Source organism: Eulemur rufifrons, chromosome 6, assembly GCF_041146395.1.
Source record: "Eulemur rufifrons isolate Redbay chromosome 6, OSU_ERuf_1, whole genome shotgun sequence".
Taxonomy (NCBI): domain Eukaryota; kingdom Metazoa; phylum Chordata; class Mammalia; order Primates; family Lemuridae; genus Eulemur; species Eulemur rufifrons.
The window spans coordinates 41,348,476-41,366,889 of record NC_090988.1 but is presented as its reverse complement, the minus strand read 5'-3'; the positions used below and the strand labels follow the sequence as shown (position 1 = coordinate 41,366,889).

Here is an 18,414-nt window from a genome sequence, read left to right as displayed (position 1 = left end):
TCCTGGCTTTTAATTCACTGTTACTTCTATTGCATCAGCTGGTTTTGAATGTCCTTCTCTGATTCTATGGAGCCTTACAAGCCTTTTTTGATTTTTAGAAGATAATTTTCTAGGTTCATATATCTCACCTTGACCTTAATTTTAAATGAACATATGCTCATTCATATTACTTCAGAGTAGATGACACTGAAGGGCAGAGTGTGACAAAGCAGACAACATGATTTTCTTTTTTAAGATCAAACACATTTTGTATAATAATATATGTATACATATGTATCTATGTTTATATGTGTGCATATATGTAATTATGAGTATCAATAACACAATTTGGGGAAGCATAGAACAATTATATTTTAAAATCTACACCTTTTCTTCCATATATCAAGCATCTACCCTGTGTTCTGCTTTGAGGTTTTCACTAATTTGTGTTCAGGGAATGTAAATTTGCTTAAGAGTCAGTCAAAATAAAAAGTAATTTGACAAGTAAATTTTTTTTCTGAAAAAATTATATAAATATGCACATACATGTACACACAAACACACATATACACACAAACACACATATAGATGGACTCAAAAGTAAAACATCTATGTAAATGTGTGTATATTTTGTATACACACAGATACACACACAAATAATCTGTTTTATTTGTGTGATGTTGCCTCTATCAATACAGAAAATTGTGAAACTATCATTTGTTTGTCTAGATGCAAAACACTGTGTATTTCTTATATTCCTTTTTTGGAAAAAGTATTTATTTATGTCTTAAATGGTATGTGTAGATGTCTTTAGGAACAGCATCTCTGGTTGGTTTTTGGTTGGTTTATATTTTCACTTTTATCTATTGTCTATTGTTTACTTTGTAAACCCCATAATTGCAAAGTGCAGATCATTCAGAATTTAAGGTTAATTAGTAGCATGGCTCTTCCATCTTAGAAAACAGTATTGAGACAATATTCTAAAGATTTGAGGGGAATAATCTTAAAGTCATATAATAGTTTTTTTTAATGTTTTTCAAAAAGTAACTGACTTCACAAACACCAACTATAACATGATTTAGACAACTGAGAACAGGCAAGTGTATTTTTAAATGCTAAAATAAAACACATTTATACAAGTACAAAGCAAAACAATGCTGATAAAAATGTTAAACTTTATGAAAAAAATCATTTGCAATTCACATCAAAATAATTTAACATTCTCTATTATTTTAATAGTACAAGCTGCAACAACAGAAAAAGAACAAATACACGCACACAATTTTAAAACCAAATCAGTTATAAGTGCGGAAAAAAGTAAGTACAAGCACTTGTAGCCCACACAAATCTTTTAGGATTGGCACCATCTTTCTAAAACATCTATATTCTATATAGATTTCTAATTACAACACCACCAGCAGCTGCCATTGATTTCTAGAAATACACACAATATACATAGTATATTTGTTCACATTGGGAAGATCAGTGAAATTCAGCCAACTATTTTATACATGCCTCATTCTTCAATAGAGAGTAGAGAATCTCCCAGGCCTCAGACCCTCTTCAAAGTGAATTCTGATTTATCTTTATACTTTCACTGATCTGTATTTTTTCACAGTATAAAATTGTAAATGGTAACTATAGAGATTCTGACAGCTTGAGGGTTATTAATAAGCTGTTGCTAAATGTGAACTCAGATAATACCTTTGAAGTCTCCAAAACATGTACACTTTGCTGAGAGACTAGCATAGGAAATTTTTTTTTTTTTTTTTTTTTTTTTCCCTTAAAAACAGTGTTTAATTCCTGGTTTGGAAGTCACAGAACTGCAGCAGAACCATTATACAATTCATTTACAGTCAGAAATAGCTCCTAGTCTTCCTGATCACTTGCTGGTAGCAGCAGTTTGGGAAAGACTGTTACTTTCAAGGATAGCACATTTGGGGATTTGCTTTTTTTCCTTGTTTAAGTCAACTCTCTTATGATTTTTCTTTTCATATTCCCTTTCCGTTCCCCACCCTTAGCTCAGAAAGACAGTTCTTCTATGTTCTTCTCAAGCTGCCCCACTCCTCTCCCAAAATAAAAGGATGAGAGGACTGCTTAGAATAGTCAGTATAACTTCATCAAACCAGGTCGTCTTCCTTGCATCCTGGGACCAATCTCTCCTGCAGGGTCACTTTGCTGAACCTTAGCATTTCCCCTTCCTTTTAGTCATGCTGGTCCCGACTGATTATCACTGGGCACCAGGAACAAGGAAATTCAATGAGAATAGGTACCCAAATGAATTGTGAAGTTCATATCCTAGCCCTAGAATGAGTATTCAGTTCTCTTTGTATTGTAGAGTTATTACTTGGAACCTGGTATTAGAATTGGCAAAGAGACAGTTAGCATCATTCCAAAATAAAAGATCTCAAGAATGCATTACTAATAATCTTATGTCCAATATACAATGTATTCAATGAAGTGACAAAAGTTATAGAAATACAGAGAAAAATATATCTTGTTCTCCTCTAACTGGATAAGTTATATTTATTATCACAGTTGATTATGATATCATGTGGAATTTATCAGATGACAAGTTACTTGCATTAAATTTTAATTTCTAATGAAGTTTCTCATAAGGTAGTATACTTTTTAAAGAGATATGTTGCTAAAAAATTAGAAAATGAATTTGATCATGGAGAAAGTTTAAAAAATGTTCTTCTGTTGGTCAATAGAGTGAAACTGACTGTATTTGAGAATAAAATGAAAATCAATCTAAGGATTTTATGAAAAAAATTTCAAGATGTAGAGAATAGAGCATATTTAGAAAGGTTTCAATACCTAAGAAATGACTGCAATCCCTCAGTGAATGCCACCCTTTTGATGAGGGTCCAGGGGGTATTAATACTTCAAAATACTTACATTTGTTTTTCAGGTAGAGGCAGACATTTGCTTTTAATGATACCATGAAACTTAGCTAGATTTCACTTCTGTTTCAAAAGTCTCATTGTAATATTTGGTATCTGGATACTCTCATGATGTTACTTTCAAATTTGGCATGGGAGGTTTGATTTCTTTTAAATTGGTATTTTAGTAAATTAATGTTTGCTTTTAATGTTTTATATTGGAAGATTTGACTTGATATTTCAAATAAGAGCAGATATCAGAATAGGAAAGTCAACAAGCAGTATATTTATTATAACTTTTAAAGGTGGAGAATGATAAATTATGTCAATGGATTGACTCCATTTCTCAACTTTTTTTAAAAGTCGATGTGAAATAAAAAATACTTACCAAAATAAGGATATTGAGCTTAAAGGAAAAAAGTTTTCTTTTTCTCTCTGCCAAAAATATACTTCTGCCTTACAGCAAATCTTTTTCATAAGGCTATCTTTAGTATAAGGCTGGGTCAACTGAACTTTAAATTTATAGGACACTTCCTCCTTTTATTACTATCCTTATTTAAAAATCAAAAACATTTGGTACCTGAGGATAGCTGCAATGGAAGGAAGAAAGATGACAGTGGACTCAGGTCTTGAACTGTGAATTCTACCTATATGAGCCTATCAAAGCACATGTGTTTCTATTATAATTCTAAATCTCTTTTCTGCAGTTTTTAAAAAGTGACAATATGAAGTGCACAAAATCATATTAATAATTATTTAAAAAATAAAATATTAATAATTGCTTTGCCTCTTTTTGGAATGGCTAAGAAAGATTGTGTGGTTGATATTCATTAAGGTTCCTCTGTTTTAGTATTCTGTATTGCTTTGAAAAATCTACATTTGTCATAGTTCATAGCTGCCCTGTTTAAGCAGCCAAGGATAGTTAAAATCACTGCTCATTGGCATAGCTAAATCTCTGCTAAGCTGACTTGACACAGTTTAAAATTTCCAGTGTATTAAGATAGTGTTAATTCTTTCAGCAGTCCCTCCAATCGTGACAATGCCTTCATTGGGTCTATGGACCACTCTTCCAGTGATGGGACTCAAAAGAACAGAGGAGCTCTTTGTGTATCAGATTCTCAAAAGAAAAGAATGAAGACGCCCAAATGCATATTTTAATATTTTAGCTGGCAATGCTAACGGAACAGCATTCTTAAGGAGGCGTGGTTGTGTTTCATGAATGAGATAGCCAGGCTGGAGCTCAAGAATTATTATTATAAAGAGAATTTCCAGCTACACAATGCACCCCAGTGAGGGAATTACAAAACAGTATTCCAGAAAATTTTTTGCTACTCCAGTATTGATTGGCAACATGGTGAAATAGTCAAGAAATCTTCCACTGGTTTTCTTGGTTAATGGAGGTGGATCTGAAATAACTAGGTGGAATCCGAGATGCAGGCTTTTGGAAGAGTATTTCACAACCAAATTGAAGAGGAAAGTCTCTGGTAGAAGCCCTACGTACGTTAGCGCAGCACTCACTGTTCAGTTGTGTGTTATGCACGGGATGCACTCACAACAATGCCTCTGTAAATACTGAGCCCAAGTTACTGTTTTTCAAGGTCTTTAAAGGAAAGAAAAAAAAAAGAAAAAAGAAAGAAAGAAAAAAGGAAGAGAAAGGTTGACGTTTTGGTCCCAGATTTTGAGTTTGCTAGAAAATGTACATTCATGTTTGGTGAATCAAAGACTCTTCTGGGAAAAGAATTAAAGTAAACAAATAAAACTTTTTACAGTTGCTTATTAACTACGCTTTTCACTCTCCATTATGCTGTTTCACACTCACTGCTTCCCTGGAGCAAAGCACTTGGTATGTAAGTGTTTTAACAGACTCCTTGTCAGCCCTCAAAAATAAAAGCAGTGTTTCTTAAAAGCCCATGTTTTCTAAGGCCACTAGAAGAAAATCTGCCAAAAGATTTGTAGTTGGTGTCTTCGTCGGTTGTTGTGAAATAGCACTATTAATCTCACGTTTCCATTACGGGGTGTACTTGGCAACTTCCACCTCGGTTCTTAAGCAGGTGACTCTGCTTGTCACTGTGTGAACACCGGAGGTCTCGGCTCAGCTCGCTGAACCCAGCGTGGTTTCCAGTGACATTCACAACGACGAGGAGCTCTGAGTGTAATCTCTTATGATAAGAGTGTCGTATTTGGGAGACGATGGGATACAGAGGGCCGACTCGGACACTGGCGAGTTGGGGGTTGTACTCCCCGAGTCCACCGAGTCTCTGAAGGGGGACGGCGGGGTGAGAGCCACCAACTCCTCCAGGTCTTGCTTGCCAGCCGCAGCCTCAGGCCCGGCCGCGGGGGCCTCCCCTGCAGCGCCCCCAGCCGGCGGGACCCCCGCCACCGGCTGCGCGCCGCCCGTGACCTCGATGGCCGGCAGGGGCTGGATTTCGGCGAACGTCGTCATGGTCGTAGGCAGCTGAATCTCTTTGGGGATCAGGTAGGAAGAGCAGAGCGGGGCACCCACGCCCGGGCCGGGAGCCGCGGTGGACAGCATCATGGAGTTGAGCTCGCTGATGTTGGCCGTGAAGCGGGTCACCACGCTGCTGATCTGCTCCATGAGCGAGCCCTGCGAGGAGCTGCTGCGCGCCGCGGGCTCCGAGTGCAACGACGGCACGTCGTCTTCCGTGCGGCTGGCCGAGCCCGCGCGCTGGCTCAGCGTGCTGATGGGCGACGGCGAGCGCGGCCGCGCGGGCGCCGGGAAGTGCTCCTCGGCCTCGGCCACGTCGTACAACGCCTTGGGGCTGGCGTCGGGGGGCTCGGGCCCGCCGGGGCCGGCGCCCGTGCAGCTCGCCCCGGTTGCGCCGCCCGCACTCCCCGCGCCGCTCGCGGCCCCCGCGCCGGCGCCCAGGCCTCGGCTCTCGGTGCTCTTGGGGAAGGGCTTGATGACGGCCGTTTGGTTGGGGTTCTCTTTCTTGTTGATGTGGACGGAGAGCCGCTGCCACAGGTGCTGCCCCCGGCTGCTCTTCTCGTTCTGGGCCCACGTGACGGATTTTCCATTGGAGCTGAGGAGAGAAGGGAGAGGAGAGGTGACTGAGCGAGTTCCCCGGGGGCTCCGACATGGCTTCCCCAATGGTGGGTGTTTATGGGACCCAGAGTGGAAGGACTTTTCTTTCAGGAAGTAACGCTTCAAAAGGACATCATGGACAGAGATCTTGGAAGTGGCTTTTGTTGGTTGTTTTGTTTTGAATTAAAAGTCGCTTACTTGTATCTGGCCTTCAGTTTACCACGACCACGAAAATGTGTCAAGGGGATTATTAGTAAGGATGAAGGAGTATTTATCAGGATTCTGCAGGAGTTCTGAGCCCCCTCGTGATTGCAACAGCTGCTTATGCTGCAAACGTAGATGCACGGGCTAGCGGTGCTGTAACTGTGTGCACAAGTGCCTGGCACAGGGCAAGGGCTTCCTAGAGTAGGAGGCCTCTGAACGGAAACGTTACAAATAGGACCTAAACTCACCAACAGTGATCAGAGGGGAGGGAGACAGAGTCAGGGGTTACCAGGAAGTAGACAGTGGCTCCAGTTCAGCTTTTTTTTCTGCAGGTTGGTTATATAACTAGAGATGTCTGTCTGAATTCCTGATTTTTGAACATGATTTTACTTAGACTGCCTTATCTGCTGGAAAATACAAATTTAATAAACACATACACAAATTTCTAATTCATTAGAACTTTTTTACTTCACAGAAATTCACCTCGCAAATTTGAGTCCTAATACTTGAGTAACAATCCCATGACAGACGAATGTAGCATATTACCTTTGGCACCTAGTATAGCGATCTCCAATTACGGTTTTGATGAATGTTGTGGGACTGACATGATTTTTTTTAAGGCCTTTGTCCCTCTTTCCTTTTCTTGGTTCCACCCAGGGTCTGAAAGCTGCTCTGATGAAGATGGAATTGGTGCCTCAGACTCGCAGTCTGACCGCACCCTCCTTACCACTGCAGACTGAAGTGGTAGCCTCTGATACCGCAGACCCTGGTCAGAGGACGTGGCTTGACCTTCAGGGATGTGATAATGGAGAAATTCTGGTGTGATTCTCCATCCAAAAATATCTAAGGTTTCTGTAACTAGGGGGTCTGTTATGTTCAGTTCAGACAGCTCTATTCTAGGGGCTGTGACCAAGAGATAGCCTTGGTCACTCTGAGAACAAAAAAAGGTGCAGAACCCAGTTTTATCTTCCTAGCTAGTGTCCATTAAACTTAATTGTGCATAAGACTCACTTAAGTCATTTGTCAAAAATATCAGGTGTGACCTCAGAAGACTGCAATTGTCTGGATTCCAAGTATCTATGCTTTTTGTAAGTGCTCTGTCCCATTGCACCCACAGTGGTTCTGAAGCACTTTGTTTCTCAGATTGTTTCACAGCCTGAGAAACTCTGACAGAAAGCTGTCCTTTTTGGGGTGGTTTCCATTGTGCCTTTGGCCTCCTTGCTGGAGGGGTGGCCTGCCTTTGCCGAGCAGGGGTCTGAACCCTGTTTGGAGCCCACGTGCCTGGAGGCTGCCTGAATACACCTGTCAGATCCACTCTGCTTGATATACCTGTTCCCTTAATGACAGACCACTGTTTCTGCAGACCCAAATAACATGCTTTTTGCCTCTTTCCCACACTGCTTCCCATTTCTTCATCTGTTCCTTTCTACTTTGTGATTGTCCTTTCTCTGATTCCTGCCTGTGAAATCTCATTGCATTTAATCTACCCAATATATTGCAAGCTGGTGTCCTTCTGAATTCTGTAATATGAGTTATCCTTCACTCCCATCCCTACCCTTCTTCCTGGAGAAAATGAATGAATCATTTCCAGGTTTGGAGGTTGTGTGCATCCATATTGGCAGAAAAGGACACTACCAAATGGTTGATTTTCCTTTCTAGTAGAGTTTCAGGGTTTGTTTTTCCATTTTGTGTTAGCCTGGCCAACTACCTTTAAAGTTTTCAATGTATCACATTTCTTTTTTCCCCAAGTGTTCTCTAACTTCTGGAACATGGCATAGAAAAAATGGGTCAGATTACTTATGGAATTTGATTGGGTGGATGGGTGCCAACTACTCCATTTCTCTCCCACCAGCAGGATAAAAACCAGGCATTTTGAGAAGAGCAATTAGTCTTTCAGGTCACTAGGGCCTCTTTTAATATAAAGCATCATCTAGAAATCAGAAGAATAACTGGGTTTATTCCACCAAGCTTTACCCAGGGATGCTCTTGCTCCCAGCACAGAGAGGTTTTGCAAATATCTGCTGTTAAAAGTCATTCTCTCTTGAATTCCTTTAGTCTTATATGGAACATAACTTTGGATGTTAACAGTGACATTCCTTGGAATCACATGTAGCCTTGCTCCAAAACATGAAAGCATATTGCCAAACCTTTGGGTGACTGTCTGAGAAGGAAACCACCTTAATCAACCAGTTCTGCACAAAATAGTGACATCTTCTTTCCTGGCCATGCCTTTTGTTCCCAGTTCCCGTGGCCACAAGGGAGAGAGAGCACCAGCTCCTCAAATAACAATGGAAGCAGACACAGGTGACACCAGAGAAATGGAGTCCAAATCTTTGTACTTCATTTCATTCTTTGTAACATGAAAGATTGTTTTCCTCGAAATAAATGAGAACTCAAGAAAAAAGCCTCACAACTCACAACATTAGTCTATTTGTTAGTAAAATATAAGAAACCTTTAGGAACACTGATTGTCAGAGGTAGGTAGGATCAGCATTTTTATCTCCCTTTTCAAAGATGAAAAAACCTAGGCCCAGTGAGATTAGATGATTTGCCCAAGGTTCCACTGTTAGCAGATGGCAAAGTGGGACTAATATCACATCGTGATTTCCATTTCCAATTTCATATCTTCTTTTTGAAGTCAGCTGTCTTTATTCCATGGAAGAAAACCCTTGGATGGTATCTGGAGATGATATGTATTTTAGTAGACAAGTTAGTCATTTGATTTATATTCTCTCTCACTCACCCTATGTTTCTGGACTTCTTAATTATATACTTTACAGTCTCAAGAAAGCATCCTACTTCTCTTATTGGTCATTAACTCAAATAGCACAAATTGATTAAGCACCAATATTTGTCAGGAATAATGATTGGATGCCTTAATGATGAAGGCACTTGAAGCCTACAACTATATAAATTAATATTATATGGCAGTTCTCAGCCTTTCTTTTTTATGCTGTGATGGATGCCATAAAAAGTTGTCCTATGGATAACACATTTAGTTTCTACCCTGACAGTTCTAATTCTCATATTTCTCTCTGATTTATTTTGGAATACCAGTAAATGAGAATGGCATAATTACAGGGATAATCTTACATCTGCACTATTGTGAACACTTTGGTATTTCAACTAATATTCCTAACAAATGATTTTGATTCATCAATGCATTTTTATATAGTGGCTGAGAGTTATTGATATACGAGAAGTCCTTCAAAAGGGCAAAATTGAATTCAAGAGAGAAGATACACACAGAAGAAGGCTAACAACATGAATTATTCACAGTATTTCAATAGAAAGGGGTTGTTTTTCCTTTCCCTAGGACCTTGAAATGAGGAAACAGATGGGCAGGTGAAAGGGTTGCTAAGGGCAAGGAAAGTGAGGCATGGTAGTGGGGCATGGAAACAACTAGTCAAGTTCATTGGGCTTTTATAGGATCAAATCACAAGGGATTCACAACTTCACAAGAGGAAGAAACCTTCCCAGCCAGAGTGGTCAGCGAAAGCTGCTTGCCTACAGGAGATAGAGTGCATTGAATAGTAGTGACAGAAGTTCAGAAATCCACAAGGAATGTTCAGGAGATAACTAGTAGTCCAGTTTGACTGTGTGGGGATGGAGTAGCTATTAATGCATCAGAAAGAAGATACGGTGTGGACTTTTGTGTCTGCTATAAAAATTTTTCCTGGCCACTGCTGACCTTTAAAGATCTTCTTTCTTTTCCTTTCTTTTGCTATCTTAATAATTTATTAGTAATTAACCTTGGGCTTTTTTAATCGGTGTCCAGAACAGAGAGACGGTCTAATATATTAGACCACAGAGGTGGGCTTGTTATTAGATATATATGTCATCCACATGCTTGATCAGTAAATGAATGAATAAACCAATAAAGAAATACTTATAGCTTCTTTTCTGTGTTATTCTTCAACTATATTCTATGTTGTTATTTAATATTTTATGTGTTTGATCTTCCTTTTCTAGTTCAACAGAAACAATTTGAATGCAGGCACCATGCCATAATCTTCTTCAAACTCTCACCCCAGCTTCATCCATTGACTTTATTTCTAGTCTGGCCCCAGTCCTGGTCCTACTGCAGGAAAATATTAAGGCCTAATTGATATTCATTAAGTTAATTAGCCCTTCGGGCATTGAAGACTGAAGAAAGTTGACATAAGCAAAATCGTATCCAATGTAGATTTAAGACATTGTTTTAATATAACAGTACAGGGATACAGTGTTAAGATATTAACGAGTATGACACAAATGAGGATGGAAAGGAATGTACTATGCTAACATGAAAACTACTGGGAAAGAAAGACTCTGACCATTGCATTTTTCTTGTCAGTATTAGAGGAATTCAGAGAAAAAGTTGCTCACAGGGGAAAAAAGTTTCAAGGAAGTATTTGCAAATAAAGTGGGGCTTAATGAGGCCTTAAAGCTTGAGGATGTTAAAATAACATGGATAAACAAAACCCAATTAATATGTGTATTGCATATATAGCAAAGAAACTAATTTCACATGCCTAATCCCATGAAACCCTTCCCACAGTCCTGTGAGGTGGATTTTTACCTTTCTCTTAAGTAGCAGTGGCTACATGCTTCTAATGGTAATTCCCCCAGAGAATATCTCTTCTCAGGCATTTAATCCCTAATAAAATCCTTGTGGAAGGAGAACCACTCAGCCCTAATTTAGCGAGTCTTTGATTTAACAGCAACAGGAGGCCTTTTAAAGAAGCTACATGTCCATCCAGGGTGGGTTATTAAAGTGCCTAAGGGTACCAGTACAGCTGCTACTTCCCAAGAGTCCTCATAAAGAGAAAATGTCTTAACAAAGTAGGATATGACACAGGTGTGCAAGCATCGGCATTTTGTTGAGTCATCCCAGACCTTTCTTTCTTAAATTAAGCTATTTCTTTGGATCCATAATTCAGTTACCTGGAATCAAACCTTAAAACAAAACTATTCCTGGAATTATAGGGAATTAAAGGCTGGGAAATATAGGGGGAGGGGAGGACGGAAAGAGATTGGTTAACGAAAGCAAAATTATAGCAAAGAGGAGGAATGAGTTTTGATGCTCCACAGCACTGCAGAGTAGCTATGGTTAACTATACTGTAGAGTGGGTATGGTTACCTGTACCTTTTCAAAAAGCTAGAAGAGAGGATTTTAAATTTTCGAAACATATAAATGATAAATGTTTGATGTGATGGATATACTAATCACCCTGATTTCATCATTATATGTTGTATACTTGTAATGCACTCTGTATCCCATAAGTATGTACAATTATTATATGTCAACTAAAAATAAAAGAAATGAAATTAAAAAACAAAAAAACCTAAACTGCTTCTCATCCTGACATTTAAGCTCTAGGTTTTAGGTGAGGTGCCCCAACTAAGATTAGAAAGAATTTTGGATTTATGTGTTTTTTTCCAAAAGAGGAAATGATTTTTTTCTTGCAATTACTATAAAGCTCAGAATACAATTTAGTAAATAGAGAACAAAAGAAGACATAGCTGTTTTGTGTGTGTTGGCTGGTGCAGCCAGGAAGATTTTGTGGAAGAATTCAGTTTGATTTAAACCTTGAATAAAACATGGGGTTGGGATGGGCGGCAAAGAAGAGAGTCCTGGAATGATATTAGATCCTATTTGAATAGAACTTTTCAGCTCACAAGATATTTTCACCTATGTTATCATATTTGACCTTCACAACAGCTGTCTGACATAACACTTATTAAATGGCATTTTTAATTACTTATCTACAAGTCTGTTTCCACACTAAACTTGGAACACACCAAAGGCAGAGACTACATGCCTCCTTCGTGCTTAGTATGGTGCCTGGTGCAGAGAAGGTGGGCTGTGGGTATTAGTGAAATGAAGTGAATTATAAAATCTTGAATGTTTGGTATACATAGGTATTATTAACTTGTACTGTAGACGTGAAAACTGAGGCTTATGGAATTAAGTTGCCCAAGTGGAAATAAAGGGCAGAACAGTTCCCCAAATCAGACCCTAAATCCAACCATGCAATATTGTCACTGTGCTAAGTGCCAATATGCACATAAGAACCAAGGGGCTAACAAGATGTATCCTTGTAGAGCATCCAGGGAAATAGCAGTGTCCCAATTTTTGTCTATAAAATAACCTGATAATAAATTGCAAAGTTCTGTATCAACAGTGTAGAAGAATCCAGAGGGACTATAAGATAAGAGATGCCCCAAGATTTTTAGGATGATTGCTGGAAAAATGATTTCTCTTCAGGCAAAAAGGTCTTAAAGTATTTAAATCTGATTTATGAAGGGTACATTAGCTTTGAGGCTTGAATCCTGGTTTCAGCTCTATTACCAATATGATGATTATCTATTGAAAGCTCTTGATTTAAGAAGAGAAAAGTCCCTTCTTAAATTCTCTATTTTTTTCTTATTGGATGAAATGGGCACATGCCACAGACATAAGGCACTAATATCAGTCAGTTCCAGTGAGTTCCCTTCGGAATGCTTGGGATGCTCAGCACTGTATCCTTGCCCTATGAAGACAACTTTTTAAATCTACCCTGGACACCACTATTTTACTTATCATAATCTTCTTGGCTCCTCACAGACAGCATAGTGCTTTGAAGGCATGTGAAATGTAATGGCAAAAAACTGGTGTAGAAACCTTATTTCATGTATCTTTGAACTTCCACTGTGAAGCATAGTGCCTGATGCATGAGTGATAAATACAGATTTTTTAAAAATAAAAAATCCTTGTGTTGAGTCACATCAAAATAACTCATGAAACATGGAATTAGATGAAATAATTGATTTAAATTTTCAGAGCACTCAGCTTTACTGAGTTACATTTGCCTACATCTCAGTATTACCCATCTAATGGGAATATGCCAATAAGATTAGGTGGAAGCTATTGCAAGATTTTATTTATATCCTGAGGTGAGACTAAAAGTAGAAAGTATCCCTCAAAATTCACTTCCCCTTCTAGAGCACATGAGTTTGGACTGCAGGGTTTTTGGCTTGGCATTTGTTACATCAGAAACTATTTTGATTTTTCTCTTCCTTTTTACAGGAAATTCTAAGCTAACCAATCTATTGTCTCAATAAAATATATGCAAATATATATTTGTATATAATTACTGAATTATCTACAAAAACTATATGTATGTATATATATGTGCATGTATATCTACAGTTATTAAATATGTATTTCACAAGGACAGCAGCCTTACACAAGGCTTTGACCAGCTCCTCCTTTCTCCAATAAAAATGATGTCAGACAAGAAGATTGAACAGAAACTGAGACAAGAGGGTCATCAAATCCAAGTATTCCTGTTACCCTTGTATTTTATGTTTTGTACAGGCTAAAAAAAAATACTACCTAATTTAATAATATATAAATAAAATATACTCACAATAATTAGTAATTATTTTGGAAAAATAAGCCAAGAGAATGAGGAATCTGGTTTATATTTGTACTCAATAAAGCTAATAATTTCTATTCCCATCACCAGACATTAGCTTATCTTTAAGTTTTTGCTGGTCTTATAAAAGATTTTCCTGGGAAATTGATTATAATAAGATTTCAAGGATTATCTTAAGCCACTCAGAATATATTATTTTGAACTCATGTTTTTTGATCAATATATTTTTTATAAAATTATAATAATTGGCAGATGGTACAGAAAGTAAGAATGACAACAGATGGTTCATGAATAAATAGTTCCAGGGTCAAATAAGTTAAATTAATATCTGTGAAATTTCTCAATCCTTTATTATATAAACAGTCACTGAGGGCCGGGTGCGGTAGCTCACGCCTGTAATCCTAGCACTCTGGGAGGCTGAGGTGGGTGGATCGCTCGAGGTCAGGAGTCGAGACCAGCCTGAGCAAGAGCGAGACCCTGTCTCTACTAAAAATAGAAAGAAATTATCTGGCCAACTAAAAATATATATAGAAAAAATTAGCCGGGCATGGTGGCGCATGCCTGTAGTCTCAGCTACTTGGGAGGCTGAGGCAGGAGGATCGCTTAAGCCCAGGAGTTTGAGGTTGCTGTGAGCTAGGCTGACGCCACAGCACTCACTCTAGCCCAGGCAACAGAGCGAGACTCTGTCTCAAAAAAAAAAACAGTCACTGAGAATCTCCAAGAAGGGCATATGTGCGTATGTGTTGACTACATTATTGTCAGCTATACCTGCATCCCTGCTTACCTCCCCACCATCCAAATTTAGTTCTTATGATCTGGATCACAGATTTAACACCTTCATGTAGCCTATTGCTTTCGCTTGTTCTATCAGAGGAATTTTATTTCTTTATTAAGATCATTAGTTCCTTTTAAGGTAGAGATGATTTTATACTTCCCCTAACATCCCATGTTCCCTAAAACATTACTAACTACATACAGAAAAGTTCTCTGTGCACTTTTATTGATTAGTTGATTGAATCAGTAGACCCAGAGCACCACTGGGTACTAAGGATGTAAAAGTGAACATGACATTTTTTTTTTTTTTTGCCTCAAAAACCTCAGGTTTAGTGTGAAGATACAGGCAACCAGATAATATGCAATATCAGATGTAAAGACAATATACTTTGGAATTTAAGTTGGGCGGAGTTAAGATAGATTATACGATTTTTAGAAAGTCTTCAAGGAAGAATTGACATTGGAGTTGGGTTTTGAAACTTGAGTAGGCAGGTATTCTCCAGGTAGAACAGGACTGGGGGTGTGAGGAGGTGGAAGAAGAAAGGAAGGGCAGTCCAGGCAGGAACACAGCATGTCTTAAGATGTGCTATTGTGAAAAAAAGTCAGTGTGTTTGGGGAATTGTAAGATATTTGGGATGTCTGGGGAAGAAAACATACAGGCTGAAACTTAAAGAATAAGGGTCAAAGTGTTAGGTTAGGGTTAGTTTGTGAAAGGCCTTATATTCTGAGTGCATAAGTTGGGATTTTATCTTGGCAGATAACATAGTGATTAGATTGTGAATTTTGGAATCAGACGGAGTTGGGCTTCTATCTGGGCTTTACCATTTACTTTTTTCGAAGATTAAATAAGAGATCGTACAGATGAAGCATTTGAAACAGTGTCTGGTGTTTCTAGCTACCCAGTAAATGTTGTTAACCATGCGAAAATATGAATTATAAAAGAGTTTATGTCACTGAACTTTTTTTGTTGTTGTTACTATTGGTTTTCATATTGTTCACTCTTCCAGAATTGATTTTTGAAAAACAACCATGGTGGCAGGGTAGAGAAAGACAAGACAAAAAAGAACTTTCTAAGCTGAGTAGCCTTGGGTAATAATAGTACTCGCTGAAATGTATTGACTGCCTGCTGTGTGTCATGCAGTATGCTAAGAACTAAATTTGCATACCCTCATTTAATTTTCACAGCAGCACAGTAAAAGAAGTGCTATAATATAGTCCTCATTTTACAGAAAATGGAGATAAAATAGTTAAAATGGCACTTACGGGTCACACCCTGGCTAATTCCTGAACCAGATTTCGAGGTCTTTTTGATATCAGATTTTTCACAAAATTGCTCTGCTAAGTAAGTTATTTAATATTCTTGAGCCTCATTTTACTCATCTGTACCATGGAAAGGAAAAATACCTTCCTTATATGTTCTTGGGAGAACTTAATGCGTAACATATGAAGGGACTAGTATAATGTCTGATACATATTAATAGTAATTAAGTAATGATAGTAATTATTATCTTTTTTTAAGAACATCTTTAAATATAAATTAGAATATTCATTTGGATATGACTTTGGGGAAGAATGAAGTGAAGACTCTTGAAGAAGTTCTAATGTATTGCTAAGCAACTAACTGGCCTCTACTGTACTAGAAAGGCAGAAATCTTTCTCTTCTATGGACTTTGAATTTTATATACCTGTAATCTTAGCCCTTTCTGAAGACTCAACTCAGACTTGTAATTTTCTATTATTCTTAATTCTATTTGTACTGGTATAAACTATAGTGTATGATAGGAAACGGGGAGTTAGTCTGAGGCATAATCTGTCCTGTGGTAGAGTGGTTCCATATTGCATTGTAGTTATCTGTTTTTCTGATGGTTCCCCAATAGACTGCAGATTTTCACGTGTATCAGTTATATTGTGGTTAACCATTTATCTCCAGAGTCTTCTAAGTGCTTGGCTCATTGTAGGTCCTTAAAAAATGAACTTTACATGAAGGAAGAAATAATTGAACAAATGAAAGGCAAAATAGTCCTAACAGACATTATATTTGGGAGAACATTTATTCCCACTAAAATTATTAATAGATGCTGCATGTACTAGATAAAAATCAGTTATTCAACTGATTGGAAGTTAACACTTCACATAACTGATACCATGAAATAAGCAACAATAAAAATTCTCTTTATGTTCATGATAAAAATACCCCCATACCACTCTCCTGTCTTCTAGCAAGGATGGGGGGACTATGGACCTGTTTCATCTGACTAATGGAGCCCTTTCTCAAAGAGAGACAAGGAGGCTCAAAATGTCTATGCCTGTCCTACACCGGGTACAACCCAGGCACATCATAACGCAGACTCTAAGTACTCCAATGGCATGTTCCTGCTGAGACAGGGAATAATAACATTCATGATTGAGCTTTCAGTCATTCCTGAGGGTGGACCCTCTTGGTATGAACTCACACGGTAACAGGATTTAGAGAATTTCCGGTTCTTAGAGCACCTCCCTGTTTAGGACTCTCTTTCACTTCTCCTGTAATCAGGAGGATTCTGTTCTGAAACACACTTAGACTGTTCACTGTGAAAATATGAAAAGATGACAAGTTATACTATATTCAGACAGAAGGGAGAAAAAAACCCCTGTTCACATAAAGGGAAAACAGCAACATAATATTTCAGGAAGCTAGTGAGTTATGGGTACACAGTAATATAATGTTCTCTTTCCCAATGTGGGGGTGGAGGGAGGAGGGCAAAAGTGAGGGAGCATCTGTCTAAGGCCCCACAGATCAGAAAATAGTGCTCTGCTCTGCTAGGATGGCAAGCATTTTAAAACTCCTTCTCTCCCCACCAGGCAACTTGGCTCTGGGATAATCACCCCAGATATGAATTCATGGAGTCCTCCCCATTCTACAGTTTCATCATAGAAAACATAGGCAAATGGATGCAGAGCAACAGTCCTGGTTTTCTGTGGTTGCTTGAGCTCCCCTTAGCTCTCCCTGGGATTGGTGGTTCAGTAATGGCCACAGAACCAGCCCAGACATTTGCAGAGTAAATGTGATGCTTGACTCTGACTCTGAGAAGCAATGAGGGAAGAGTAGGGGGTTTTAAGAAAGAAAGCCTTATCAGTTGATATTAAAAGTACCTATAAAAGTCTCATATACCTAGTTACCTTTTTTCCAACCCTTTCATTCAATTCCAGAGTAAGCAAATTGTGATTAACTACTCCAGCCCCTTACTTAGAAACTGTTTCCATCACAGTTGTCTCCTCTCTGATAACTTTCTCTTGATGTTCATTTTAAATTTATTGATTCTAGATAAATGTCATTATGTGTATGTGTGTGAGTGGTCATACTTATGTGAACAAATATGAAGTTGGAAAGAAAGATACAAAGGTTTTGTAAATTTGCCCTCTCTTTTTGTGTGTCTCCAGGCCTTTTTTCCCCCCTAAGGGACTCAGGGAAAGCTTTCTTAGAGCACTGAAGGATTATTTTCTCTCTCTCTCTCTCTCTCTCTCAGTTTTTATTTAGTGCTAAAGGAATGAGAAGGAAGAGAAATTAGGAAGGGAAGATCATTTGTTCCCAGTTAACCCTGCTTTTCTGTGGGACTGAGGTGGTTACCCCAACAGAATTGTCTTTCCTACAGCATGCACCACTCCCCTCTGTCCCACCAGAACGTATCCATGTAGTCTTGCCATTATGTTGGCTATATGCAAACAAGTGAGGAAACAAAAGATAAATGGTATCTTGCTGTTGTAGAGAAACTTGGACAGTTCCTGGAGTAGATATATTGATTGGCTACTTCTGTAGATCTGGACCTGACCCAAGGAAGTCTGGTCTGTTTGATCTGGGGTCCCCTTACTCTCTATTCTCCACCCTCTCCGCCCCTTCCCCCCCCCATGTTCTCAATCAAAACAGCCTTGAGCAAATCTAATTTCTGTGTTAATCAGATCTGAAAGTTCTGAGCATTGACTAAACACTCCTAAGAACATTGTATAATTGTATAATAAGTATAATTGAGATTTAATGCTTGCCCAAACCAGCTCCATGTCATCTCCTAGATGAATGGATTATTCCAAAATATCAGTTTAGGGATGAGATAAATTGGAATTAACTAGAAAACTTGTTATGTGACAGGTT

At 38.5% G+C, this 18,414-nt stretch overlaps 1 protein-coding gene across 8 annotated transcripts in view; it reads right to left on the bottom strand.

The window, feature by feature from the left end:
* Positions 1-1,056: 1,056 nt before the first annotated feature.
* The window catches only part of GRM5 (glutamate metabotropic receptor 5), a 480,882-nt gene continuing 463,524 nt past the window's right edge, over positions 1,057-18,414 (bottom strand). For 2 of the 8 annotated variants that reach the window (XM_069469085.1, XM_069469088.1), the window contains 2 exons: positions 5,734-5,905; positions 4,993-5,658 (listed from right to left, as the gene is read on the bottom strand). In XM_069469085.1, coding sequence (XP_069325186.1) covers positions 4,993-5,658; positions 5,734-5,905 — 838 coding nt within the window. Of the gene's footprint in view, positions 5,906-18,414 lie in introns of all 8 variants that reach the window. The other 6 variants (XM_069469084.1, XM_069469086.1, XM_069469090.1 and 3 more) reach the window with 5 other exon arrangements.